Below are 12,293 nucleotides of genomic sequence, written 5' to 3' on the forward strand. Positions count from 1 at the left end.
TTTTTTTTAAGGGTCACCATGTTTTATTTTTATTTATTTTTTTATTATGGCTTTTTATTTACAAGGTATATGCATGGGTAATTTTTCAGCATTGACAATTGCAAAACCTTTTGTTCCAATTTTTCCCCTTCGCCCTCCTTCCCTCCCCCAGATGGCAGGTAGACCAATACATGTTAAATATGTTAAAGTACATGTTAAATGCAATATATGTGTACATATCCATACAGTTATTTTGCTACACAAGAAGGATCGAACTTAAAAATAAGGTAAAATTAACCTGAGAAGGAAATCAAAAATGCAAGGGGATAAAAACAGAGGGAGTGGAAATGCTATGTAGTGGTTCACACTCATTTCCCAGAGTTCTTTTGCTAGATGTAGCTGGTTCTCTTCATTATTGAACAAATGGAACTGATTTGGTTCATCTCATTGTTGAAGAGTGCCACGTCCATCAGAATTGATCATCATATAGTATTGTTGAAGTATATAATGATCTCCTGGTTCTGCGCATTTCACTCAGCATTAGTTCATGTAAGTCTCTCCAGGCCTTTCTAAAAATCCTCCTGTGGATCATTTCTTACAGACCAATAATAGAAATCTTGATTTTACAAGTTGTCTGTTTTTAAATGCTTTGTTAATGTAGAAATTTTTTTCTAGTTTTGCTCACTTACTCCACTCTGCATCACTTCATATAAAAATTAGGAAAAGTCTTTGTGGCTTTCACTTATTATTTTGCAATAACAAAATAATATTCCGTTACATTTATATATCTTAATTTGTTCTGATATTCCCTAATTGATAGGAACTTGATCTTTACCACAAGAAAAAGAGATGTCACAAATCTTTTTGTACATTAGATTATCCATATTATTTTATCTGTAAAGCAGTTACTCAAACTTCATTCCCCAATTTTTTGTTTCCTGATACACTTTGATGAATAGAAGAGATCATTGTGACCTTTATTTAGTGCGTAGCTTTCTCCATGAATCTCTTTGATTCTTTCTGCTCTAAATTTGATTATTCTTCATATATAAACCTTTATATGATTTGTCTTACATCATAATGTTTGATTTATAAATGCTTTATTTATGTAAGACTTTTTTTTTTTGGATTCATTTTGTGAGGCCTTCTTCCCTCTGCCAATATAGATGAACATGTTCTGTAACTTAGAGCCTTAGTTAAGGAATTGCTTGAGCACTGAGAGGTTAAATGGTCACGTAGCCAATATATGTCAGAGACAGAACACGAACCCAAATTTTGAGGTCATATTTTTTGAATATGAGTTTGTATCTCTCCTTTATGCAAATTAACTGAAAAGTGAATAGTTTACAAGTCATCTTGTATTTTCTAGCATTAAACTATATCTTATATAGGAATAGCACATATTTAAGTTTAAGTAGTCATTGTTTATATTAAAAACTAATTATAAGACCTTTGATCCGGAACATAATCCAGTGTAATATTATTTCTGTCGGAAAAATATTAGACTTAGAACTTTGCTTATAGAATGACAAGCTGTCTTATATTTTAGAATTACTGGCATTTGAGAAAGAATAGGCTGAATCTGTGATTTCACTGATATATAGAACTTTCTGGTGAGGAAGCTCCTTCCACCACTGATGAAATTCCTTCTACCAGTGTTTGCCTTCTTATAACTCTAATTTTGCTTAGAACACTGAGAAGTTAATTTACTTGGCATGGTTGTATAACTAGATAGAAGCTGGATTTGATCCCTTGGCTTTCTAGCTTCAAGGTTGGCTCTCTATCCACAGTATCATGCTGTACTGTTTTATTAGAACTTTCATGTTTGTAAAAGTCATTCATCAGGACAAACTATTGAGATAGATAGTGTAAGTATCTCATACCCATTTTACAGGTGAGGAATCCAGTTTTCATAGATTAAATTACTATAGATTATTATAGACCTATGTAATGGGTATCTGAGGTGACTTTTGGCCTCAGATATCCTGACTTTTTACAGACCTACTGTCTGGTGCTTTGTCTCCTTTTTTAGATGCATAAATGACAATCTTTCAAATTATACAAGATGAATCCACAGATGGGTTCCACATATTATTTTTACATGTATAATGTTGTACTCCACCAATGTGACATATTAAAAAACAAGCTACATATTAACACTGAACAAATGTATTGTAACGTTCTTTTAGCATTAGGCAGGCTATAGAACTATCTGCTTCCAGAAAAGAAAAATTCAGTTTTTTGTTTTTTTTGGCCTCATGCAATGTCTTCCCAGAGCCATTCAATAAAATTAGACTTATCATTAAACTTGCAAATAATTTGTACAAAGTGATGTAAGTCCATGGTCTAGGATATTAAATGAGTTTCATGTTTACTTGGCTTTGTAAGGGAGAATTTGCTACACTTCATCATCTAAAAATTGGTGGTGCTTATATTTCAGTGGTTCATTTCTTAAACTAGAAGATCTAGGTTTTCAAATCTTTCTAAAAGGTGATTACTATATTCTTTTTCATTACTATTTTTTGAATACTTACTATTGTCATTGAATTTGAGTTCCCAAACTCCTTTTAGATATCTGTAGATATCCGTAATAAAAATAGTGCATAAATTAATAACTTGCTAATTCATATGTTACTTTTTTTTTTTTTTTTTTAACATTCTGACTTCTCTGGACATACATCAGAATGATGAGGTAGATAGAAAAAACCCCAATAGTCAAAATGAGTACCAATTTGTCCGTTGGATCATGACATATCAGAGAACCATGTGGGCATTTAGAAGTTCTTTAGGTTTATTTCATAGTTAAATTTGGGTAACTTAATTGATTTTTTTCATTTTGTGTCTCTGTCTTTTGTGGTGGTTCCTCTTTTTGAATCTTACTTCATTTTGCATCAGTTCATTTAGATTTTTCTGTTTCATATAAATTTCATATTCATAATTTCTTACAGAATAGTAATATTCCATTGCATTAATGTACTGCAACTTGTTTAGCCATTCTGTAATCAATGGACAGCTCCATTGTTTCCAATTCTTTGCGGTCACAAAAAGTGCTGCTGTTTGTTATAAATGGGTACTTTTCTTTTTATCCATGGTATTTGCCCATTAATGGGATCTCAGGTTCAAAAGATAAAGGCATTTTATCACTTTATTTGCAGAATTTCAAATTGCTTTCTAAAATGGTTGTATTGATTTAGGGATTCACCCATAATGTATCAATGCTCCCATCTTCCTACAACCGAGAATTTACTATTCTCATATTTTGTCATTTTTCTAATTTCCAAGTTGTTTTGATTTTCACTACTCTTACTATTAGTGATTTGGAGCATTCTTTCATGTGGTTGTTAATCCTTTTCAATTCTTTTGAGAGTAATTTGTTTTTTGACTACTGATCTATGAGAGAATGGTTATTGCAGTATGTGTATGTGTATGTGTGTGTGTGTGTGTGTGTGTACATATACATGTATATATATATATATATACATATATATGAACACATTTATTTTCATATTTTGAACACCAGATTCTTAATATGGAAGTTTTATTTCTTGCTTTGTTTTTGTAATTCAGTTCTCTTGGCCTTGCTGTGGCACCACGGGTAAGATTTCTTCAGAGAATACAGCAACAAATGACAAAAGAATCTGTGATAAGTAAAGCATATCATGAAAGCAAAGATGGAAAGAGACCTGTTGCTTCTTCCCTCACCAATGATGAAGTGGAGGAGTTCAGAGCATATTTCAATGAGAAAATGTCCATTCTTCAGAAAGGAGAGAAGACACCTGGAGAGAAAGACAAAGAGAAACCAGCAAGTGTTATTAATAAAGAAGAAAATGAAAATGAAGGGAAAGAACTGGAGGAAGATGAAGATAGAGAGGAGAAAGTAGAAAATGTTAAGGGGTTTGAAATACAAGCTCTTCCAGCTACTAATGAGACTTCAAAAGACAAAGTGATTTCTGAAAAGAATTTAGATGGAGATGAAGAGGATGAAGATGGTCTTGATGTTGACTTCTTTAGAGTCAAGCGACATAATGTATTTGGATTAGACCTTAAAGAATCTACCATCCAGGTAAGTTTCTTTCTAAAAGGTGATTACTATATTCTTTTTCATTACTATTTTCTGAGTACTTACTATGCATTTTATAAATAATTACATATTAACTGACTTCAGAACCTTTGAAAAAGCAAAGATTTAAAGTAAGAAATCCATCCCAATGAAGTGCAGAGTCCATTTTATATTTCATAACTGTGGGAGCTATAGCAAATTGACAACTTTAATCTCTATACATTTAGTTGCTTTCAAATAGTGTCTCAAAAATACTTAAAGTTATAGTTATATAACATTCAGTTAATTGATGGGGCTCCAAGCTTCATAGTTCTAGGTCCTTTTAGTATTATTCATGCTACCTCACCTCCTAATAAAAATTATTACAAATGTTTTTTGTAATAATGCAATCCTTTTTTGCCATGAATTTTATTATTAATGAGACCTTTGCTATTGGACACTATCAGTAACTTAGAGGATACTCCTTAGAGAGATTTATTAAAAGTATTTATGTAAATCTTGTACTTTTTGCAAATGTATTTCTTTGTGTAAGTTAATTGAATACTCTTCTTAAAATAAAAATGTTTTGAGAAATAACAATGTTCTTTTATTAGTTCAATCTTTATTAGAATTCTGAATCAGTAAATCATAGATTACATATTTCATTAACTTACGTAAAATGTTAGATTACTTTTCAGTAGACATATTCTTCTAGCAAACTATTTCTTTACTAAATAAGGGCTTAGAAATGCTCTATATGTAACAAAACCAATCCTAAATAAAGTAGTTTTAATGATCCTAGTGGTTAAAACTAAAATCATACAAATTTATAGCAGAACATTTTTGGTTTAGATTTGCATTGAAGTCTACTAGTTAGGAATTTAAAAAATTTCTTAAGATATTTTGTCTTTATCCTATAAAATCATTTTGAGTCAGAGTAGAGGTAAGAAGCAGAAAAATATTGTCATTTGAAATATTGGATGATTTGCATAAACTTAGCACTTGGATTAACATGTTTGTTTATCTTGGCATTTGACATTTATGGCTATCCTTCATATTCTCCTGCTTCCAGCATTTGAGAGTGGTTAATATTTCTTACTATGGGCACACTTAATACGTTTGGCAAATTATATTTCTGCAAGGTGAGAGTTTAAGTTGAAGATGATTTTCCTTTAGGAACCCTAATATAATGAAAATTATGTGTTTTTAGTTTAATAACTGATGTCTGGCTTTTTGTAGAAAGCAATCTAAAAATTTGATCAACTTCCAATTGTGAATTGCTCTGTGATAGAAAACTTTGTGAAGTATATGTATATCAATTAAGAGAGATAAAATAGTAAACAATCATATACACTTGGGTTTACTGTGATACATGTTATAGCAAATTATATGTAGTACTGTTCCTTCATAAAGGTTATGGAATTCTAATAGGCTTTTGGGAAGAGGCTTTCTCAGGTATCATTCAGAATACTTTGGAGAAATTTAGTATAGCTTGATGATTTCTTGAATAATTGATTTTCAGAGATGTATGATTTACTGCCTGCTGTCTTGGATTCATTGATGTATTATCCTTATGGATATCATCTGTATATATTTCTTTGAAAACAAAATATTTAATACAAGTTCACAATGTCTTATATAAATCTTTTTCTATTGAAATAGTTGTTTAATGCTAATTAAATTCAGGAAGCTATTAGTGATCCAGAGATTGACATTAAAACTTTTTAAAGATTCTATTTTATCAGCAGTAACATCTTTGCCTTCTGCTGATTTTATTCTTCATTTAAAATGAATGATCATATTTTAATTGAATTTTTCATTCTTTAATTCTTTTCTATTTAGCTTTTTCAAAGTTTTTTTTTTTTAAGTGCCCACTTAAAAAAATCTTTGAATGATGGTTAAAGGCATGCTCAATATTAAGTCTCAACCTTAATTGCAAAGTTAAGGCTTTCATACCAGCTCTCAGTCTAGCACATTACCCTAGAATAATGAAATGTTATCAGCAGAATACAACTTAATGCTTTTTATTGGCCTCACTGAAAAAAAATTTAAATATTGTTCACTACTTATGTATTATAATTGTAAACTAATAAGATTGCCCATTTTGTTGATGCCTTATATTTTTATATAATGAGAATTTCTGGATATATCCAGCTCCCAGAGTACCTTTTAAGCCAAACCAAGTAAGATGTTAGTGATGTATACAAGTTTCTGTATTCAATGTCCTCCTCTCACTTCTGTATTGTATGAAGGGAAACACATTTTTCCATTTCTTTAGGACAACATGAGTCATTATTATGATGTAGAATTATGTTGTTTCTAATTTGTTTTGTTTACATTTTTATAATCATTGTGTATCTTTTTGGGGATTCTTGTTGACCAAACGTTTCTTTTTTTTCTTAATTTCTTATTATTTCTTATTGTGTAACCATTTACTTTTTTTGTTTTTTGTTTTAAAATTTCCCCACTTTATAATTTTTTTCAATGAAATATATTTATATATTATAAATTCCCCAAACATAATTCTTCTTCTGGATATGGATAGCATTTTCCATCATGAGTCTTTTACAATTGTCTTAGATCATTGTATTGATGAGAAGATCTAAGACTGTCAAAGATAATCATCATAGACACAATACTGCTTTTACTGTATACAGTGTTCTTCTGGTTCAGCTTGCTTCATTCAGCATGTATATGTACATGTAGATCTTTCCAAGCTTTTCTGAAATCTGCCTCTTCATCATTTTTTGCAGAAAATAGTTTACCATTACATTCATATACCACAATTTGCAACCATTTACTTTTACAAAATTCTTTGAAATCAATACCTTTCTTTAATGTGGCTATTTTAGCGCTATAAGCATTATTCAAATATTGCTGTTTTCTGGTTTTTAATTTTTGGAACTCTTTTAAAAAATAATAAATTTGATAAATGCCTTCAGAAGCAGTGTACAGGTATACAAAAACAAACAACAACAAACTGTACAGAAAAAAATATCCCCTTTTCCCTCCTTTCCCCCAAACCCAAACCAAACCAAACAAAATCCTCAAACCAAAAAAGTTTCATTTTATAGCCTCAGTTTCAGGTAGCATTTTCTTCTTTACCATTAGTTTAGTTTGGATCCCTTCTTATCCTCCTCCTTGTTTTCAGCTACTTCTTGATGTTGGTTAACTCTAGGCAAATGAAACTTCAGGACTGAGGAAATGTAGCAGAGAAAATAACCTCTGGTGCCAGATTTAGTATTTGTACCCAAGATCAGTCTCACTAGGAGAGTTATCAAATGTTGCCAAAGTTCATTTTTTCTGGGTTGATGTTGAAAATATAGAAGTAACTGGCTGAGTAGATAAATTATATATTATGGATAGACAGGCTGCAAGAGCTTTATTATGTTCTTAGTATGTGTCAGACTCTGTGCTAGAGCTGGAAATACAAACACAAACAAAAAAACAGTATTTGCCTTCAACTATCTTCTCATAGGCAGAATAACACATGAAAGGGAACTGAAAAGCAATTAAGGAGGAAGGAAGGAAGAATAGGTTGAAGTTATCTGATGAGGCTTAATATTGAAGTCCACAAAATTAGATGCAGGACTGAAAGGGGAAATAAAAATTGGCTGGCCTAGGCCCAGGTTTTTCTTCAATCGGAAGTTCTTAGAGGAACTCACCAGTAGAAGAAGGAGGGCTGGCCTGGTGGAGGAAGGTTCCAAGGTGTCAAGGCTGTGGCAACTTTAAGTTAAGGATTGCTTATACTTGTGGGTGTGGAAGATAAGTACAAATGAATGGAAAGTAGTTCTCTATATATTTTCTTTCATACAACTTGAGTTTGAGCAGGAATTGAGGAAGCTTAGTATAACAGCTGTCTTCTGAAAGATTAGTTTTCCTTCAATTTTTTAATTATCAAGATGAATGAAATGTAGATATTTACTCAAAACTTGGAGGGGTCAAAGCAGAAAGTAGAAAAGAAGATTTTCCCATGGAAGGTCCTAAGAATCTTCCTATCATAGGGCAATAAATAATTTGCATGTGTACAAGTCATTTGATTTGGTTAGTTTGTCTAGCTGTTGAGTGTATAAGACTTCTAGAAAAAGTGATAGTATATAAGTAGGGATGTGCAAATTTTTTAATACTGATTTTTTTAAATCCCAAAGAAAGTAATAGACACAGTATAAGAAGGGACTACAAGTTTATCCAGTCCAATCTCTATGTAAAAAGTGATTCCTTCAAAATATCCCAGAAAAGTGGTTATTAAGCAACAACTCAAAGAGTTTGCTACACTTGAGATAGCACATTACACTTTTGTTGAATTCTATTTATTAGAAAGATGATACTTAAATTGAATCAGTATCTGCTTGTATACAATGTTATCTGGAAATCCAAATCCTATTGTCTGATACCATCTTGTTAATGAGCTGTTCATTTTTCATTTTTTCCTTCTAAATCATTTGATTCAACAGTATTTATTGGCAAAAGCAGTAAAAATACTACCTGTACCTTGAAGTTAATACCCAGAAATTCAGAGATTTGTACTTTTTCTCCCCTCCCTTTTTTTGTTTTTTTAAAGAGTCTTCAGGAAGTAGCAATCTAGTCTTTGTGCCTGAAGAACTTAAGAGGAAACTCATTTTTTTTTTTTTTTAATTTTGTGAAGGTTATTTTTTTTATCATAATAGCTTTTTATTTTTCAAAATACATGCAGAGGTAGTGTTCAGAATTCACCCTTGCAAAATGTTGTGTTTCAATTTTTTCCCTTTCCTTCCCCCTCCCTTCTTTCCCTAGAGAGTAAACAGTGCAATCCAGTATAGGTTAAACATGTATAATTGTTCTAAACATATTTCTACATTTATCATGCTGCACAAGAAAAACCAGATCAAAAAGAAAAAAATGAGAAAGAAAGAAAAAACAAGCAAGCAAGCAAACAATAGACAAAAAAAGGTGAAAATACTATTGTAATGCACATTCATCATCCTGCAGATGATTTCTCATAGGACAATTTCATGGCATTTATATACTGTAACTTATTCAGCCATTCCCCAGCTGATAGGCATCCATTCAATTTTCAGTTCCTTGCCACTACAAAAAAGGGCTGCTACAAAATTTTTTGCACATGTGGGCCCTTTTCCCCTTTTTTATGCTCTCTTTGAGATACAGACTCTGTAGAGATATTGCTGAATTAAAAGGGTACACTATATATATATATATATATATATATATATATATATTTTTTTTTAATAATAATAGCTTTGATAGCTAAGGGCTATTTTAGTTCAAGCTAAATATTGTTCTCCATAATGGTTGTGATAGTTCATGACTTCACCAACAATATATTAGTGTCTCAATTTTCCCACATTCCCTCCAATATTATATTATCTTTACTTGTCATCTTGGCCAATCTGAGAGGTGTGAAGTGGTACCTCAGATTGTTGTAATTTACATTTGTCCCATCAATAGTGATTCAGAGCATTTTTTTTTTACATGACTAGAAATAGCTTTAATTTCTTCATTTGAAAATTGTCTATTCATATTATTTGACCATTTATCAATTGGAAAATGGCCTATATTCTTATAAGTTTATCAGAACCTTTAGAGGTAAATTCCTCCTCCCCTCCTCTCCTGCACCAGTTTTCTACTTCCCTTCTTGGGAAAGAATTATTGGCTGCATTCTTCTTTCTGACTCCAGTATTATTTAAGCTTGTTTCCAATTCAGAATTAGTTAATTTTTGAGTTAAAACTTAGATTATATAAACCCTTTTAAATTTAATATAATCAAAATTGGCCATTTTACATTTCATTACATTCAATCAGACAACATTTTACATGTTCTCTAATTCTTCTTTGGTCATAAATTCTTCTCCTCCAGAGATCTGAGAGGTAGACTATCCCTTGTTCTCCTAATTTGCTTATGGTATCACCCTTTAAATCTAAATCATGAGGGTACTAGGTGTTGGTCAATGCCTGACTTTCTGCCATACTATTTTTCTAATTTTCCCAGCAGTTTTTGTCAAATAGTTCTTGTCCCAGAAGCTAGAATCTTTGGGTTTATCAAACACTAGATTACTGTATTCATTGATTACTGTATTTTATGAACTTAACCTATTTCACTGATCAACTATTTTATTTCTTAACCAGTAGCAATTGTTTTTGATAACTACTGCTTTATAATAGTTTTAGGTATGGCATACCATACTTCCTTTGCATTTTTTCCCCCATTAATTCCCTTGAAATTCTTGACCTTTTGTTCTTCCAGATAAATTTTGTTGTTTTTTCTAGCTCTATAAAGTAATTGCTTGGCACTTTGATTGGTATGGCACTGAATAAGTTGATGAATTCAGGTAGAATTGTCATTTTTATTATATTAGCTCGGCTACCCATGAGCACTTGATATTCTTCCAGTTATTTAGATCTAACTTTATTTGTATGAAAAATGTTGTATAATTGTGTTGATATAATTCCTGGCTTTATCTTGGTTAATAGACTCTCAAATATTTTATATTATCTACAGTTATTTTAAATGGGATTTCTCTGTCTCTTGCTGCTGAACTTTGTTGTTAACAAATAGAACTATTGATGATTTATGTGGAATTATTTTGTATCTTCCAACTTTACTAAAGTTATGAATTTTCTCTAGTAGTTTTTCATTATATAAAGTCAAACACTGACTTACTATTACTTCTAAAGCTAATGCCATATGCTGAAATTGTCATTAGATTTGAAATTCAAGGATCTGAATTGAAATTTTAACACTTGAGTATGAGATCTTGAGTAACTTCATATTAGTTCCTTCAATTGTTTAAGTATGAGGGTTTGGATAGATGGCCTCAAATATCCCCTCACTCTAAATCTGTACTTGTAACTTTCATATGTATATTAGTTTAAAAAAAAAAAAAAAACTTTTTCTTTTAGTATTTCCTTGAAGAGAAAGACTTTGTAGGCTTTTCTATTCTTTTAAAACGTCACTTCTGAACATTAGAACATAGGTTATCAAATGGACTGTCTATTCAGGTATTTAGGGGAACATTTACTATGCTTCTTATTACCTTTATTAATGGAATGGAGCAGTAGTGAGGACTATATAAAACATTGAACATTGGTGGATTCCATATTTCATGTCTACATGTTGTATATGTTATGTACACACACACGCACACGCACACACACAAACTCTCTCTCTCTCACTCACTCACTCACACTCTTACTCTTTACCAGATGTGGTACACGTGCTGTTTATTGCATTCTTCTTGGCTCCAATATTATTTAAGCTTGTTTCCAATTCAGAATCAGTTAATTTTTGAGTTAAAACTTAGATGCACTAACTGAACTGTGTTTTGTGTACATGTGCTTTTTAAAAAACTATTGCTTTGTATGAGGGTGATTCCTAGGAAGTAAATTCACTAAGGAAAACAAAAGACATTTGGCTTAATGTTTATTCTCTTATATGCAGAATCATTTTATTATTAAAAATATTTTGATTAGTTTCCCTTTATTTCCCACTTTTGTACCATATTTAGAGCTTCTGCTGATTATTCATTTTCCTAAAAGCTTATTTATATAGTTTAAAATCTAGAAAATACACTTATTAGATTTTGCTTTAATTTTATTATACTTGTAATGGAAATAGCAAAAATAGAAGTACCATCCTGGACATGTTAATTTTGAAAGTTATGTTGGTTATTTTCAGGATTTGGCCATTATATGATCATTTAAAATTAAGGACTGCTAAAAATAGATCTAATATATTTTTCTTTGTAAGGATTTCTTTTTTTCTTTTATTTCTCAACTTATGATGTAATGATCATCAGGAATTCCTGATAAGGAAAATTTATCCAGAAATCTAGATCTAGGAAGATAGATAATTTGCTTAGGATCACAACCAGGGTGTCCCAGAAGCAGAATGTAACTCCAAGTCTTCCTAAAGGGTTGATCTGTACCTTTTAGTTTTTTGTTTAGTTGATCAACAAAAATAGAGGGATTGGGAATTCTATGTAGTGGTTCATAGTCATCTCCCAGAGTTCTTTCCCTGGGTATAGCTGGTTCAATTCATTACTGTTCTATTGAAACTGATTTGGTTCATCTCATTGATGAATGTCCATCAGAATTGATCATCATATAGTATTGTTGAAGTAAATAATGATCTTCTGGTCCTGCTCATTTCACTCAGCATCATTTCTTACAGAACAATAATATTCAATAATATTCATATACCACAATTTATTCAGCTATTCTCCAGTTTATGGGCATCCACTCAGTTTCCAGTTTCTGGCCACTACAAAGAGGACTGACA

At 31.2% G+C, this 12,293-nt stretch overlaps 1 protein-coding gene across 1 annotated transcript in view; it reads left to right on the forward strand.

The window, feature by feature from the left end:
- DDX10 (DEAD-box helicase 10) overlaps nt 1-12,293 on the forward strand; it is a 287,623-nt gene that overhangs the window by 61,651 nt on the left and 213,679 nt on the right. Inside the window, exon 13 of the mRNA XM_051986940.1 lies at nt 3,547-4,042. Coding sequence (XP_051842900.1) covers nt 3,547-4,042 — 496 coding nt within the window. The remainder of the gene's footprint in view (nt 1-3,546; nt 4,043-12,293) is intronic.

Source organism: Antechinus flavipes, chromosome 3 (genome assembly GCF_016432865.1).
Source record: "Antechinus flavipes isolate AdamAnt ecotype Samford, QLD, Australia chromosome 3, AdamAnt_v2, whole genome shotgun sequence".
NCBI classification, from domain to species: Eukaryota; Metazoa; Chordata; class Mammalia; order Dasyuromorphia; family Dasyuridae; genus Antechinus; species Antechinus flavipes.